This window comes from Pseudophryne corroboree, chromosome 2, assembly GCF_028390025.1.
Source record: "Pseudophryne corroboree isolate aPseCor3 chromosome 2, aPseCor3.hap2, whole genome shotgun sequence".
Taxonomy (NCBI): Eukaryota; Metazoa; Chordata; class Amphibia; order Anura; family Myobatrachidae; genus Pseudophryne; species Pseudophryne corroboree.
Genome location: NC_086445.1, coordinates 463,137,478 through 463,155,452, shown reverse-complemented (window position 1 = coordinate 463,155,452; position 17,975 = coordinate 463,137,478). Strand labels below are relative to the sequence as shown.

Here is a 17,975-nt window from a genome sequence, read left to right as displayed (position 1 = left end):
GTATACCGCCCATAATTTTCTATCGGGGGGAACCCACGCATCATCACACACTTTATTTAATTTATCTGATTCAGGAAAAACTATGGTAGTTTTTTCACATCCCACATAATACCCTCTTTTGTGGTACTTGTAGTATCAGAAATATGTAACACCTCCTTCATTGCCTTTAACGTGTGGCCCTAATAAGGAATACGTTTGTTTATTCACCGTCGACACTGGATTCAGTGTCCCTGTCTGTGTCGACCGACTAAAGTAAACGGGCGTTTTAAAACCCCTGACAGTGTTTTTGAGACGTCTGGACCGGTACTAATTGTTTGTCGGCCGTCTCATGTCGTCAACCGACCTTGCAGCGTGTTGACATTATCACGTAATTCCCTAAATAAGCCATCCATTCCGGTGTCGACTCCCTAGAGAGTGACATCACCATTACAGGCAATTGCTCCGCCTCCTCACCAACATCGTCCTCCTACATGTCGACACACGTACCGACACACAGCACACACACAGGGAATGCTCTGATAGAGGACAGGACCCACTAGCCCTTTGGAGAGACAGAGGGAGAGTTTGCCAGCACACACCAAAAACGCTATAATTATATAGGGACAACCTTATATAAGTGTTTTCCCTTATAGCATCTTTTTTATATATTTCTAACGCCAAATTAGTGCCCCCCCTCTCTGTTTTAACCCTGTTTCTGTAGTGCAGTGCAGGGGAGAGCCTGGGAGCCTTCCCTCCAGCCTTTCTGTGAGGGAAAATGGCGCTGTGTGCTGAGGAGATAGGCCCCGCCCCTTTTTCGGCGGCCTCGTCTCCTGCTCTTAACGGATTCTGGCAGGGGTTAAATATCTCCATATAGCCTCCGGAGGCTATATGTGAGGTATTTTTAGCCAAAATAGGTTTTCATTTGCCTCCCAGAGCGCCCCCCTCCCAGCGCCCTGCACCCTCAGTGACTGCCGTGTGAAGTGTGCTGAGAGGAAAATGGCGCACAGCTGCAGTGCTGTGCGCTACCTTTAGAAGACTGAGGAGTCTTCTGCCGCCGATTCTGGACCTCTTCTTATTTCAGCATCTGCAAGGGGGCCGGCGGCAAGGCTCCGGTGACCATCCAGGCTGTACCTGTGATCGTCCCTCTGGAGCTGATGTCCAGTAGCCAAGAAGCCAATCCATCCTGCACGCAGGCGAGTTCACTTCTTCTCCCCTAAGTCCCTCGTTGCAGTGATCCTGTTGCCAGCAGGACTCACTGTAAAATAAAAAACCTAAGCTAAACTTTTCTAAGCAGCTCTTTAGGAGAGCCACCTAGATTGCACCCTTCTCGGCCGGGCACAAAAATCTAACTGGCTTGGAGGAGGGTCATAGGGGGAGGAGCCAGTGCACACCACCTGATCGGAAAGCTTTACTTTTGTGCCCCGTCTCCTGCGGAGCCGCTATTCCCCATGGTCCTTTCAGGAACCCCAGCATCCACTAGGACGATAGAGAAAAATTATGTGCAAAAATAAATAGTGTCACACCACAAACTAAAAAAACAAAAGTGTAAAACAACATGCCAAAACAGAAAAATGTACTGGATTATTGATAATTCCATTAACGTAATTATGTAAGATGTTAATCACATATCATAAATTATTTTCCCTCATCTATCTTATATAATTTTATCCATATTACACTTCCTTTCTATTTACATCTGTGCATATTCTTGATATTCATCATATATAGTGATTATTTTCCCATTGTCTATTATACATGATTTTATCCACATTTCATTCTCTCTTTAATCACACCTATACCAGTGTATAAGCTACCTATTGTATACTCCATAGGCTACAACATATCCTATATTAAAATATATAAAAAGTTGTTGGAAGATATATATATGGAAGGATAGGCATAAGGGGATAGCATGTATTATCGAATATAGGATATGTTGTAGCCTATGGAGTATACAATAGGTAGCGAATATGCCGTGTCGATACCGGTTATTTGTGCGATGTGAAAGGGGTATTAGTAACTTTGTGGCGATCGGAGCGGACGCTCTTAATCCAGTTTCTTGGATGTACCTTACACAGTAGAGTAGGAGTGAATATAGTTATAGGAAAGAATCTGGTAATGTAGCTATAAATTATTTGTAAGTAGGACAATTTAGGATGGTCTTATTCTGATAGTCATTCTTAATTAGATTATTTATCTGCAACTAATTTAATCAGGCAGCAAGCTCTATTAGCTGCAGGGTAAACCCCACACCTTCTTGAATCTCCCACTAAGGTTTGGTGTACCCAACCCAAAGCGCTGCCTTTTTTTAATGCCAATTTGTCACAAAGGTAAAATTTCAAATATAATAAGAAAACTTTATTATAGAAGTATTTATTTTATGAGACCATATTTTATATTGATCTACAATTTGAAGGCACCAGAAGGCTTAAAATGTCCCTTCACATATTAGCTCCCTGGAAAATATAGGTCATGGGCCACACCAGTTTTATCATCTTTTTTTTTTTTTTTTTTTGCTTCTTCGCCACCAGGACTGATATTTGCATTGGAATAACTCTTGTGCATTGTATAAGGAAACATTTGCCATTTTTCCCCCAACATGCAATAGTCCCTAGCCTCATTCCAGGAGTCCCAGATTTTCATCCATAGCCAAGGAATAATAATCAGACTGCTTGTACCATCTTTACAAGGGGTACAGGCTTTTATGGTTTATGAACAATATCATATCAGAAAGATGTGAGCTTGGCATGCCAGACCTCTCAAGATGTAGACTCTTTAGATGTGTGCAGTGCAGAACAGAACTGTATTTACGGACTTCTCAGCTGTAACTGTCTTTTTCCTTCAAACAAGAGAATACTTGCTGCCATGGCTGAATTTAAACTTTCTACATCTGGCACAACAGGAATGTACAGTCTCCTGCCACCTGATACCTCAGCCAGCTGCAGGGACTCCACACTCAAGCCATGCGTCTCCCCTCCAATCACAATTGCACTTGGGCCCCTTGCCCATTGTTCATGATAACTTTGGATGGGTACTCTGGGCATCTCCAGTGCTTTCTCATCCTGTCTATCTTCCTCATCTGAGGTGTAATAATCATCATCTTTAAGTTGCTGTAATCTTCTAGGATCAGTGGAAATCCATCCATAGTCAATAGCTTTTTCAGATGTACACTCTGCTTTTACAGAGGGACATTCAGTCTGATTAGAGATATGCTGCCAGAATGTGTCTGCCACAAACACTTTGATATCTTCAGAGAGATAGTTTGAGATAGTATCCCATTCTAAGCTGGTGATTATTGGCAAGCGGAAGTGAGCCCCCATGCCAGCTCTGATGACTTTAGGTTCCCATGCGTCCACACAGCCTGGAAATGTACACACAGAAATAGGTATGTTTAGTCTACTCATTATTAAAAAGAATACACCCATAGGAGCATATTTAATGTTTAATTACCGCCAGTAAGCATGCTCCAGATACCCGCGGCATTCAATAAAAATAGAAGAAAAAAAAAAAAAGAAGTGGTTGCAGATATTTTTGCAGAAAAAATTCCGCACTAGGGGATTTTTTTTTTTAAGTTAGCATGCAGCTGTTGGCAGGTTTCCAGTGCTGTATGAGGGAGGGGTGCAAGGTTAGAGCAGTGTAGTGCATTGTGTGTGGGTGAGGAGTGTAGGGTTAGGTGTAGTGTAGTGTGTGCAGGAAGCATGTGAGCGGTAGTGTAATGCAGTGTGTACATGGCTAGTGGTAGTGTAGTACAGTATGTGCAGGGAGGGGGTGTAGGGTAGTACCTGTGCCCGGCCCTTGCAAAGCTGCTGTCTGTGATGCCGAGAAAAGAAGCGGACAAGGATAGCGCTGCAGATGCTGGGTAATTATGGACTAAATAAGCCAATTAGAAATTCCAACTGCTAAATTAGTTATTTGGGGAGGTATTCAAAAGGTTCCAAAGCATGTCCCCACAATTGTTCCTTAAAAGATGGATTTTAGGAAAAAAAAAAACACACAAGCTTTGGGGTTGTTCAAAAATAAAAATATTGAGCACTGCAAGAAAACCCCCCTGAAAACCTGACACCTGATTGAATAACTAAAATCTTGCACCTGCAGGAAAAACCCTCCGGTGCAAGATTTTTTTTGAAAAATGAAATGCACTCCCAAATGAATATGCCCCATAGAATGCAATGTGTTTCGAACTAGATTTCTGCACACTATGTGTCTATGTGAAAATGTACTATTGTCAACTGTCTACTAACCAACCAGCCATTAGGTACAAATGCTCACAAAGCAACAAACAGCCATTTAAAGTATATTGTACACCAGCACAATTCTACATTCATATCTCATCTGTAGTTTTCTGAATAAAAAGTAATATTAGCTAGCAGAATTATTTACATTAAGAATGTGAATTACAATTAGATGATGCATCAAATGGTCACCATAGGCTCACCTCACCCGAATATTTGAACTGCAATGGGCCCCCAACTACTTATCCCTGGAATTCTGAAAATACAAGTTACTAATTATCCATTCTTTGTAGAGGAATGAGACTAATCAAACTATAACCTGATAAGCTAAAATAATACCACTTTTCAACTTCTGTGTTACACTTAGGGGTAGACTTACTAAAACTTCTAAAAACGAAAAGTGGTTGCGTTGCACGTGGCAACCAATCAGATTGTCATTCTAGGATTCAAAAGAGAAATAATAAGATTTTACTTACCGATAAATCTATTTCTCGTAGTCCGTAGTGGATGCTGGGACTCCGTCAGGACCATGGGGATTAGCGGCTCCGCAGGAGACAGGGCACAAAAATAAAAGCTTTAGGACTAGGTGGTGTGCACTGGCTCCTCCCCCTATGACCCTCCTCCAAGCCTCAGTTAAGATACTGTGCCCGGACGAGCGTACACAATAAGGAAGGATTCTGAATCCCGGGTAAGACTCATACCAGCCACACCAATCACACCGTACAACTTGTGATCTGAACCCAGTTAACAGTATGACAAACGTAGGAGCCTCTGAACAGACGGCTCACAACAATAACAACCCGATTTTTTTGTAACAATAACTATGTACAAGTATTGCAGACAATCCGCACTTGGGATGGGCGCCCAGCATCCACTACGGACTACGAGAAATAGATTTATCGGTAAGTAAAATCTTATTTTCTCTGACGTCCTAGTGGATGCTGGGACTCCGTCAGGACCATGGGGATTATACCAAAGCTCCCAAACGGGCGGGAGAGTGCGGATGACTCTGCAGCACCGAATGAGAGAACTCCAGGTCCTCTTTAGCCAGGGTATCACATTTGTAGAATTTTACAAACGTGTTCTCCCCCGACCACGTAGCTGCTCGGCAGAGTTGTAATGCCGAGACCCCTCGGGCAGCCGCCCAAGATGAGCCCACCTTCCTTGTGGAATGGGCCTTGATAGATTTAGGCTGTGGCAGGCCTGCCACAGAATGTGCAAGTTGAATTGTGCTACAAATCCAACGAGCAATCGTCTGCTTAGAAGCAGGAGCACCCAGCTTGTTGGGTGCATACAGTATAAACAGCGAGTTAGATTTTCTGACTCCAGCCGTCCTTGAAATATATATTTTCAATGCCCTGACAACGTCCAGCAACTTGGAATCCTCCAAATCGCTAGTAGCCGCAGGCACCACAATAGGCTGGTTCAGGTGAAACGCTGAAACCACCTTAGGCAGAAACTGAGGACGCGTCCGCAGTTCTGCCCTGTCCGAATAGAAAATCAGATATGGGCTTTTATACGATAAAGCCGCCAATTCTGACACTCTCCTGGCTGAAGCCAGGGCCAGTAGCATGGTTACTTTCCATGTAAGATATTTCAAATCCACCGATTTGAGTGGCTCAAACCAATGGGATTTGAGAAAATCCAAAACTACATTAAGATCCCACGGAGCCACTGGGGGCACAACCGGGGGCTGTATATGTAGTACTCCTTTTACAAAAGTCTGGACTTCAGGAACTGAAGCCAATTCTTTCTGGAAGAAAATCGACAGGGCAGAAATTTGAACCTTAATGGACCCTAATTTGAGGCCCATAGACAATCCTGTTTGCAGGAAATGTAGGAATCGACCCAGTTGAAATTCCTCCGTCGGGGCCTTCCTGGCCTCACACCACGCAACATATTTTCTCCAAATGTGGTGATAATGTTGTGCAGTCACCTCCTTCCTGGCTTTTACCAGGGTAGGGATGACCTCTTCCGGAATGCCTTTTTCCCTTAGAATTCGGCGTTCAACCGCCATGCCGTCAAACGCAGCCGCGGTAAGTCTTGGAATAGACACGGTCCCTGCTGAAGCAGGTCCCGTCTTAGAGGTAGAGGCCACGGATCTTCCGTGAGCATCTCCTGAAGTTCCGGGTACCAAGTTCTTCTTGGCCAATCCGGAGCCACGAGTATCGTTCTTACTCCCCTTTGCCGTATAATTCTCAGTACTTTTGGTATGAGAGGCAGAGGAGGAAACACATACACTGACTGGAACACCCACGGTGTTACCAGAGCGTCCACAGCTATTGCCTGAGGGTCTCTTGACCTGGCGCAATACCTGTCCAGTTTTTTGTTGAGGCGGGACGCCATCATATCCACCTTTGGTTTTTCCCAACGGTTCACAATCATGTGGAAGACTTCTGGATGAAGTCCCCACTCTCCCGGGTGTAGATCGTGTCTGCTGAGGAAGTCCGCTTCCCAGTTGTCCACTCCCGGAATGAACACTGCTGACAGTGCTATCACATGATCTTCCGCCCAGCGAAGAATCCTTGCAGCTTCTGCCATTGCCCTCCTGCTTCTTGTGCCGCCCTGTCTGTTTACGTGGGCGACTGCCGTGATGTTGTCCGACTGGATCAACACCGGCTGACCCTGAAGCAGGGGTTTTGCCAGGCTTAGAGCATTGTAAATCGCTCTTAGCTCCAGTATATTTATGTGAAGAGACATCTCCAGGCTTGACCACACTCCCTGGAAGTTTCTTCCCTGTGTGACCGCTCCCCAGCCTCTCAGACTGGCATCCGTGGTCACCAGGACCCAGTCCTGTATGCCGAATCTGCGGCCCTCTAACAGATGAGCACTCTGCAACCACCACAGAAGAGACACCCTTGTCCGTGGAGACAAAGTTATCCGCTGATGCATCTGCAGATGCGATCCGGACCATTTGTCCAGCAGATCCCACTGAAAAGTTCGTGCGTGGAATCTGCCGAATGGAATCGCTTCGTAAGAAGCCACCATTTTTCCCAGGACTCTTGTGCATTGATGCACAGACACTTTTCCTGGTTTTAGGAGGTTCCTGACAAGTTCGGATATCTCCCTGGCTTTCTCCTCCGGAAGAAACACCTTTTTCTGAACCGTGTCCAGAATCATTCCCAGGAACAGCAGACGTGTCGTCGGGGTCAATTGAGATTTTGGAAAATTCAGAATCCACCCGTGCTGTTGCAGCACTACTTGGGTTAGTGCTACTACGTCCCCCAGCTGCTCTCTGGACCTTGCCCTTATCAAGAGATCGTCCAAGTAAGGGATAATTAATACGCCTTTTCTTCGCAGAAGAAACATCATTTCGGCCATTACCTTGGTAAAGACCCGAGGTGCCGTGGACAATCCAAACGGCAGCGTCTGAAACTGATAATGACAGTTTTGCACCACGAACCTGAGGTACCCTTGATGTGAAGGGCAAATTGGGACATGCAGGTAAGCATCCTTGATGTCCAGGGACACCATAAAGTCCCCTTCTTCCAGATTCGCTATCACTGCTCTGAGTGACTCCATCTTGAACTTGAATTTTTGTATGTACAGGTTCAAAGATTTCAGATTTAGAATAGGTCTTACCGAGCCGTCCGGCTTCGGTACCACAAATAGTGTGGAATAATACCCCTTTCCCTGTTGTAGGAGGGGTACCTTGACTATCACCTGCTGAGAATACAGCTTGTGAATGGCTTCCAATACCGTCGCCCTGTCTGAGGGAGACGTTGGCAGAGCAGACTTTAGGAACCGGCGAGGGGGAGACTTCTCGAATTCCAACCTGTAACCCTGAGATACTACCTGCAGGATCCAGGGGTCCACCTGTGAGTGAGCCCACTGTGCGCTGAAATTCTTGAGTCGACCCCCCACCGCTCCTGAGTCCGCTTGTAAAGCCCCAACGTCATGCTGAGGGCTTTGCAGACCGGGGAGGGCTTCTGCTCCTGGGAGGGAGCTGCTTGGTGCACTCTCTTACCCTTTCCTTTGCCTCGGGCAGATATGACTGTCCTTTTGCCCGCTTGTTCTTATAGGAACGAAAGGACTGCGGCTGAAAAGACGGTGTCTTTTTCTGTTGGGAGGGGACCTGAGGTAAAAAGGTGGATTTCCCGGCTGTTGCCGTAGCCACCAAATCCGATAGACCGACCCCAAATAATTCCTCCCCTTTATACGGCAATACTTCCATATGCCGTTTGGAATCCGCATCACCTGACCACTGTCGCGTCCATAAACTTCTTCTGGCAGATATGGACATCGCACTTACTCTCGATGCCAGAGTGCAAATATCCCTCTGAGCATCTCGCATATAAAGAAAAGCATCCGTTAATTGCTCTATAGTCAATAAAATACTGTCCCTATCCAGGGTATCAATATTTTCAGCCAGGGAATCCGACCAAACCACCCCAGCACTGCACATCCATGCAGAGGCGATGGCTGGTCGCAGTATAACACCAGTATGAGTGTATATACTTTTCAGGGTAGTTTCCAGCCTCCTATCAGCTGGATCCTTGAGGGCGGCCGTTTCAGGAGACGGTAACGCCACTTGTTTTGATAAGCGTGTGAGTGCCTTATCCACCCTAGGGGGTGTTTCCCAGCGCGCCCTAACCTCTGGCGGGAAAGGATATAATGCCAATAACTTCTTTGAAATTAGCAGTTTTCTATCGGGGTTAACCCACGCTTCATCACACACTTCATTCAATTCCTCTGATTCAGGAAAAACTACAGGTAGTTTTTTCAGACCCCACATAATACCCCTTTTTGCGGTACTTGCAGTATCAGAGATATGCAAAGCCTCCTTCATTGCCGTGATCATATAACGTGTGGCCCTACTGGAAAATACGTTTGTTTCTTCACCGTCGACACTAGATTCGGTGTCCGTGTCTGGGTCTGTGTCGACCGACTGAGGTAAAGGGCGTTTTACAGCCCCTGACGGTGTCTGAGACGCCTGGACAGGTACTAACTGGTTTGCCGGCCGTCTCATGTCGTCAACTGATTTTTGTAACGTGCTGACATTATCACGTAATTCCATAAACAAAGCCATCCATTCCGGTGTCGACTCCCTAGGGGGTGACATCACCATTACCGGCAATTGCTCCGCCTCCACACCAACATCGTCCTCATACATGTCGACACACACGTACCGACACACAGCAGACACACAGGGAACGCTCTTATCGAAGACAGGACCCCACTAGCCCTTTGGGGAGACAGAGGGAGAGTTTGCCAGCACACACCCAAGCGCTATAAATATATAGGAACAACCCTACAGAAGTGTTGTTTCCTTTATAGCAGCTTAATATATCAATATCGCCAAAAAAGTGCCCCCCCTCTCTGTTTTTTTACCCTGTTTCTGTAGTGCAGTGCAGGGGAGAGTCCTGGGAGCCTTCCTCGCAGCGGAGCTGTGCAGGAAAATGGCGCTGTGTGCTGGAGATAGGCCCCGCCCCCTATTTCGGCGGGCTCTTCTCCCGGTGTTTGTGAGACCTGGCAGGGGTTAAATACATCCATATAGCCCCAGGGGCTATATGTGATGTATTTTTAGCCAGAACAAGGTATTATCATTGCTGCCCAGGGCGCCCCCCCCCAGCGCCCTGCACCCTCAGTGACCGCTGGTGTGAAGTGTGCTGACAACAATGGCGCACAGCTGCAGTGCTGTGCGCTACCTCATGAAGACTGAAAAGTCTTCTGCCGCCGGTTTCTGGACCTCTTCACTTTTCGGCATCTGCAAGGGGGTCGGCGGCGCGGCTCCGGGACCGGACTCCATGGCTGGGCCTGTGTTCGATCCCTCTGGAGCTAATGGTGTCCAGTAGCCTAAGAAGCCAATCCATCCTGCACGCAGGTGAGTTCACTTCTTCTCCCCTAAGTCCCTCGTTGCAGTGAGCCTGTTGCCAGCAGGACTCACTGAAAATAAAAAACCTAATAACTTTTTCTAAGCAGCTCTTTAGGAGAGCCACCTAGATTGCACCCTGCTCGGACGGGCACAAAAACCTAACTGGGGCTTGGAGGAGGGTCATAGGGGGAGGAGCCAGTGCACACCACCTAGTCCTAAAGCTTTTATTTTTGTGCCCTGTCTCCTGCGGAGCCGCTAATCCCCATGGTCCTGACGGAGTCCCAGCATCCACTAGGACGTCAGAGAAAGCTAGAATCTGATTGGTTGCTATAAGCAACACCACCACTTTTTATTTTTAGAAGCTTTACTTTATCTACCCCTTACAGTTACCTCTTGAAATGTGTAATGGCTGCCAACAATGGTCCCTCAGCATCAAAGGGGTTTAAACTTCCAGACTAAGCAGCTTTCTATTCACTTTTGGCTTCAATCAGAAGGCTTACAAAACAAAACTACACAGTTGGGAACGTATGGAGTACTGTACAAGTGGAAGTTTAAATGCCAGTGACGTAGCAGCAGTGCTCTCTCTATTTGCATAGCCGAGATATACTGGAGGATCCACTTTCATACAGAACACTAACATTTCACAAAGTGGCTGCACTGGCTCAGAAACATAAGCCACACTACCTTTTGTGAGCAAGACTTTGTTACAGCCAGCACCAGCTGCACACCTCAGTATGGTGCCCAGGTTTCCAGGATCCCGAATGTTGTCACAGATGAGCGATAGTGGGATTGTGTTCTTCAGTTGTGTTTCAGGATATTTCATCTTTACGTGATCAGGTCTTCTAAAAATTCCTGAAGATAATGTAAAGCTTTTAATCATTCTACTATAAGACTTCAGCTAATATAGATCAAAGACCAGCAGAGAAATAAAAAAATAAAACTGTTTAATTGGAAGTGATGTTGTATATGCCTGCTAGAGCTCCATCATTCTGGGTTCCTGCCAAAACTACATTAATCTTAGATTATCAACCACCTGCTCAATGTTGTCACTTTTAACTACCTCCTCTGCCCACCCCCACCTTAACGCCCCTTTTCACTCTCTGCCCTTGACTTTGCCACCTACTTCAGATCCAAAATTTACTCCATACGTCAGGATATCACAATCCCACCGGACCCTCAGCATCCCACCCCCTACTTTCCCAGATCACCCCACCATACCTACCATCTAACAAACTTCTTTTTTCCCTGTATCTGGAGATGAAGTCATGACCTACACCCAGCCCCCCTACTCCCACTTGACCCTATCCCCCTCCTGCCTCCTCCACCACCTCTCTCTTTCTGCCTGTTCCCATGTTGTCTATCTCCTTAATCTCTCCCTCTCATCAGGCACTGTCCCCTCTGCCTTCAAGCATGCCCTTGTCTCCCTCATTCTAAAAAAAACCTACCCTTGATCCTAACAAATACTCCAGCTGCTGACCTCTCTCTCCTCCCTTGTGCCTCCAAACTCCTTGATTGTATGGTCTACAACCACATTACTGCCTTTCTTTCCTACCACTTCCTGCTTGAACCATTCAGCCTGGCTTCAATCCTCTCCATTCCACTGCATCGGTCCTCACAAACGTCAGCAATGACCTACAATGCTGCCAAACCCAAGGCCCATTACTCGCTTCTCATTGTCCTCAACCTCTCTGCTGCTTTACACACTGTGGATCGCCCCCTCCACCTAAAAAAATCTTTCACTGTTTGCTCTCACATACTGACAGATTATCATGCCAACCAGCCGGTTGGAAAGATATCTTTCTGATGTATGGCTAGCATTAGGCTATCATCTTTCTACTCCATGCTCCCTACAACAGCACCAACCCCTTAGTTTCTGCCACCCTGATGCTTATTTCAGTGTTATGACCACTGATGCCGCAATGTTTATATACCATGTACTTGTGCTGCTTTGTCTTGTACATTTGTTTATGTATGTACTTAGGTGCTGCGGAAGCCTTGTGGCACGATACAAATAAAGGATGATAATCATCAGGGGTGTTACTATGCATTTTGACCCCTGGAGCGGTGGACATACCTCGCCAAAAGGGGGTATGTCCTCCCAGAAAAGGCGTGGCCTCTTGGCCCAACTCCCCGTTTTCATCACTCCGGGGGGTCCCAGAGATGTCGGGTTGCCTGAAGACTGTGGCAGCAGTGCCAGCTCCCACACTTTGACATGAGCCAGCATTTTGGTCTCGCCAATCGGTGGGTGACACCTGGGAGCATCCCGTACTCCTGTAGTGACGCCACTGATATTATGGTTATTATCATCATCATCATCAACGAGTTTTATGGTAAGAACTCACCTTTGTTAAAACTTTCTGCGAGGTACACAGGGCTCCACAAGGAAAGACATAGGGGTGTAGAGTAGAGATGAGCGGGTTCGGTTTCTCTGAATCCGAACCCGCCAGAACTTCATGTTTTTTTTCACGGGTCCGAGCGACTCGGATCTTCCCGCCTTGCTCGGTTAACCCGAGCGCGCCCGAACGTCATCATGACGCTGTCGGATTCTCGCGAGACTCGGATTCTATATAAGGAGCCGCGCGTCGCCGCCATTTTCACACGTGCATTGAGATTGATAGGGAGAGGACGTGGCTGGCGTCCTCTCCGTTTAGAATAGATTAGAGAGACACTTGATTTACTAATTTTGGGGAGCATTAGGAGTACTCAGTACAGTGCAGAGTTTTGCTGATAGTGACCAGTGACCACCAGTTTTATTTATAATCCGTTCTCTGCCTGAAAAAAGCGATACACAGCACACAGTGACTCAGTCACATACCATATCTGTGTGCACTGCTCAGGCTCAGGCCAGTGTGCTGCATCATCTATTATCTATATATAAATAATATTATATATATATCTGTCTGACTGCTCAGCTCACACAGCTTATAATTGTGGGGGAGACTGGGGAGCACTACTGCAGTGCCAGTTATAGGTTATAGCAGGAGCCAGGAGTACATAATATATTATATAGTGAGTGACCACCAGACACACAGTGCAGTTTATTTAATATATCCGTTCTCTGCCTGAAAAAAGCGATACACACAGTGACTCAGTCAGTCACATACCATATCTGTGTGCACTGCTCAGGCTCAGGCCAGTGTGCTGCATCATCTATATATATTATATATCTGTCTGACTGCTCAGCTCACACAGCTTATAATTGTGGGGGAGACTGGGGAGCACTACGGCAGTGCCAGTTATAGCAGGAGCCAGGAGTACATAATATTATATTAAAATTAAACAGTGCACACTTTTGCTGCAGGAGTGCCACTGCCAGTGTGACTAGTGACCAGTGACCTGACCACCAGTATATATAATATTAGTAGTATACTATCTCTTTATCAACCAGTCTATATTAGCAGCAGACACAGTACAGTGCGGTAGTTCACGGCTGTGGCTACCTCTGTGTCGGCACTCGGCAGCCCGTCCATAATTGTATATACCACCTAACCGTGGTTTTTTTTTTCTTTCTTTATACATACATACTAGTTACGAGTATACTATCTCTTTATCAACCAGTCTATATATTAGCAGCAGACACAGTACAGTGCGGTAGTTCACGGCTGTGGCTACCTCTGTGTCGGCACTCGGCAGCCCGTCCATAATTGTATATACCACCTAACCGTGGTTTTTTTTTCTTTCTTTATACATACATACTAGTTACGAGTATACTATCTCTTTATCAACCAGTCTATATATTAGCAGCAGACACAGTACAGTGCGGTAGTTCACGGCTGTGGCTACCTCTGTGTCGGCACTCGGCAGCCCGTCCATAATTGTATATACCACCTAACCGTGGGTTTTTTTTCTTTCTTTATACATACATACTAGTTACGAGTATACTATCTCTTTATCAACCAGTCTATATATTAGCAGCAGACACAGTACAGTGCGGTAGTTCACGGCTGTGGCTACCTCTGTGTCGGCACTCGGCAGCCCGTCCATAATTGTATATACCACCTAACCGTGGTTTTTTTTTCTTTCTTTATACATACATACATACTAGTTACGAGTATACTGTCTATATATTAGCAGCAGACACAGTACAGTGCGGTAGTTCACGGCTGTGGCTACCTCTGTGTCGGCACTCGGCAGCCCGTCCATAATTGTATACTAGTATCCAATCCATCCATCTCCATTGTTTACCTGAGGTGCCTTTTAGTTGTGCCTATTAAAATATGGAGAACAAAAATGTTGAGGTACCAAAATTAGGGAAAGATCAAGATCCACTTCCACCTCGTGCTGAAGCTGCTGCCACTAGTCATGGCCGAGACGATGAAATGCCAGCAACGTCGTCTGCCAAGGCCGATGCCCAATGTCATAGTACAGAGCATGTCAAATCCAAAACACCAAATATCAGTAAAAAAAGGACTCCAAAACCTAAAATAAAATTGTCGGAGGAGAAGCGTAAACTTGCCAATATGCCATTTACCACACGGAGTGGCAAGGAACGGCTGAGGCCCTGGCCTATGTTCATGGCTAGTGGTTCAGCTTCACATGAGGATGGAAGCACTCAGCCTCTCGCTAGAAAAATGAAAAGACTCAAGCTGGCAAAAGCAGCACAGCAAAGAACTGTGCATTCTTCGAAATCCCAAATCCACAAGGAGAGTCCAATTGTGTCGGTTGCGATGCCTGACCTTCCCAACACTGGACGTGAAGAGCATGCGCCTTCCACCATTTGCACGCCCCCTGCAAGTGCTGGAAGGAGCACCCGCAGTCCAGTTCCTGATAGTCAGATTGAAGATGTCAGTGTTGAAGTACACCAGGATGAGGAGGATATGGGTGTTGCTGGCGCTGGGGAGGAAATTGACCAGGAGGATTCTGATGGTGAGGTGGTTTGTTTAAGTCAGGCACCCGGGGAGACACCTGTTGTCCGTGGGAGGAATATGGCCGTTGACATGCCAGGTGAAAATACCAAAAAAATCAGCTCTTCGGTGTGGAGGTATTTCACCAGAAATGCGGACAACAGGTGTCAAGCCGTGTGTTCCCTTTGTCAAGCTGTAATAAGTAGGGGTAAGGACGTTAACCACCTCGGAACATCCTCCCTTATACGTCACCTGCAGCGCATTCATAATAAGTCAGTGACAAGTTCAAAAACTTTGGGTGACAGCGGAAGCAGTCCACTGACCAGTAAATCCCTTCCTCTTGTAACCAAGCTCACGCAAACCACCCCACCAACTCCCTCAGTGTCAATTTCCTCCTTCCCCAGGAATGCCAATAGTCCTGCAGGCCATGTCACTGGCAATTCTGACGAGTCCTCTCCTGCCTGGGATTCCTCCGATGCATCCTTGCGTGTAACGCCTACTGCTGCTGGCGCTGCTGTTGTTGCCGCTGGGAGTCGATGGTCATCCCAGAGGGGAAGTCGTAAGCCCACTTGTACTACTTCCAGTAAGCAATTGACTGTTCAACAGTCCTTTGCGAGGAAGATGAAATATCACAGCAGTCATCCTACTGCAAAGCGGATAACTGAGTCCTTGACAACTATGTTGGTGTTAGACGTGCGTCCGGTATCCGCCGTTAGTTCACAGGGAACTAGACAATTTATTGAGGCAGTGTGCCCCCGTTACCAAATACCATCTAGGTTCCACTTCTCTAGGCAGGCGATACCGAGAATGTACACGGACGTCAGAAAAAGACTCACCAATGTCCTAAAAAATGCAGTTGTACCCAATGTCCACTTAACCACGGACATGTGGACAAGTGGAGCAGGGCAGGGTCAGGACTATATGACTGTGACAGCCCACTGGGTAGATGTATGGACTCCCGCCGCAAGAACAGCAGCGGCGGCACCAGTAGCAGCATCTCGCAAACGCCAACTCTTTCCTAGGCAGGCTACGCTTTGTATCACCGCTTTCCAGAATACGCACACAGCTGAAAACCTCTTACGGCAACTGAGGAAGATCATCGCGGAATGGCTTACCCCAATTGGACTCTCCTGTGGATTTGTGGCATCGGACAACGCCAGCAATATTGTGTGTGCATTAAATATGGGCAAATTCCAGCACGTCCCATGTTTTGCACATACCTTGAATTTGGTGGTGCAGAATTTTTTTAAAAACGACAGGGGCGTGCAAGAGATGCTGTCGGTGGCCAGAAAAATTGCGGGACACTTTCGGCGTACAGGCACCACGTACAGAAGACTGGAGCACCACCAAAAACTACTGAACCTGCCCTGCCATCATCTGAAGCAAGAAGTGGTAACGAGGTGGAATTCAACCCTCTATATGCTTCAGAGGTTGGAGGAGCAGCAAAAGGCCATTCAAGCCTATACAATTGAGCACGATATAGTAGGTGGAATGCACCTGTCTCAAGTGCAGTGGAGAATGATTTCAACGTTGTGCAAGGTTCTGATGCCCTTTGAACTTGCCACACGTGAAGTCAGTTCAGACACTGCCAGCCTGAGTCAGGTCATTCCCCTCATCAGGCTTTTGCAGAAGAAGCTGGAGGCATTGAAGAAGGAGCTAAAAGGGAGCGATTCCGCTAGGCATGTGGGACTTGTGGATGCAGCCCTTAATTCGCTTAACAAGGATTCACGGGTGGTCAATCTGTTGAAATCAGAGCACTACATTTTGGCCACCGTGCTCGATCCTAGATTTAAAGCCTACCTTGGATCTCTCTTTCCGGCAGACACAGGTCTGCTGGGGTTGAAAGACCTGCTGGTGACAAAATTGTCAAGTCAAGCGGAACGCGACCTGTCAACATCTCCTTCACATTCTCCCGCAACTGGGGGTGCGAGGAAAAGGCTCAGAATTCCGAGCCCACCCGCTGGCGGTGATGCAGGGCAGTCTGGAGCGACTGCTGATGCGGACATCTGGTCCGGACTGAAGGACCTGACAACGATTACGGACATGTCGTCTACTGTCACTGCATATGATTCTCTCAACATTGATAGAATGGTGGAGGATTATATGAGTGACCGCATCCAAGTAGGCACGTCACACAGTCCGTACTTATACTGGCAGGAAAAAGAGGCAATTTGGAGGCCCTTGCACAAACTGGCTTTATTCTACCTAAGTTGCCCTCCCACAAGTGTGTACTCCGAAAGAGTGTTTAGTGCCGCCGCTCACCTTGTCAGCAATCGGCGTACGAGGTTACATCCAGAAAATGTGGAGAAGATGATGTTCATTAAAATGAATTATAATCAATTCCTCCGCGGAGACATTGACCAGCAGCAATTGCCTCCACAAAGTACACAGGGAGCTGAGATGGTGGATTCCAGTGGGGACGAATTGATAATCTGTGAGGAGGGGGATGTACACGGTGATATATCGGAGGGTGAAGATGAGGTGGACATCTTGCCTCTGTAGAGCCAGTTTGTGCAAGGAGAGATTAATTGCTTCTTTTTTGGGGGGGGTCCAAACCAACCCGTCATATCAGTCACAGTCGTGTGGCAGACCCTGTCACTGAAATGATGGGTTGGTTAAAGTGTGCATGTCCTGTTTTGTTTATACAACATAAGGGTGGGTGGGAGGGCCCAAGGACAATTCCATCTTGCACCTCTTTTTTCTTTTCTTTTTCTTTGCATCATGTGCTGATTGGGGAGGGTTTTTTGGAAGGGACATCCTGCGTGACACTGCAGTGCCACTCCTAGATGGGCCCGGTGTTTGTGTCGGCCACTAGGGTCGCTAATCTTACTCACACAGTCAGCTACCTCATTGCGCCTCTTTTTTTCTTTGCGTCATGTGCTGTTTGGGGAGGGTTTTTTGGAAGGGACATCCTGCGTGACACTGCAGTGCCACTCCTAGATGGGCCCGGTGTTTGTGTCGGCCACTAGGGTCGCTAATCTTACTCACACAGCTACCTCATTGCGCCTCTTTTTTTCTTTGCGTCATGTGCTGTTTGGGGAGGGTTTTTTGGAAGGGCCATCCTGCGTGACACTGCAGTGCCACTCCTAGATGGGCCCGGTGTTT

The 17,975-nt window shown here is 46.9% G+C and overlaps 1 protein-coding gene across 1 annotated transcript in view; it reads right to left on the bottom strand.

The window, feature by feature from the left end:
• Positions 1 to 2,293: 2,293 nt before the first annotated feature.
• MRM3 (mitochondrial rRNA methyltransferase 3) overlaps positions 2,294 to 17,975 on the bottom strand; it is a 34,411-nt gene continuing 18,729 nt past the window's right edge. The window contains exons 3-4 of the mRNA XM_063953769.1: positions 10,711 to 10,878; positions 2,294 to 3,340 (exon numbers count right to left, since the gene is read on the bottom strand). Coding sequence (XP_063809839.1) covers positions 2,787 to 3,340; positions 10,711 to 10,878 — 722 coding nt within the window. The 3' untranslated portion in view covers positions 2,294 to 2,786. The remainder of the gene's footprint in view (positions 3,341 to 10,710; positions 10,879 to 17,975) is intronic.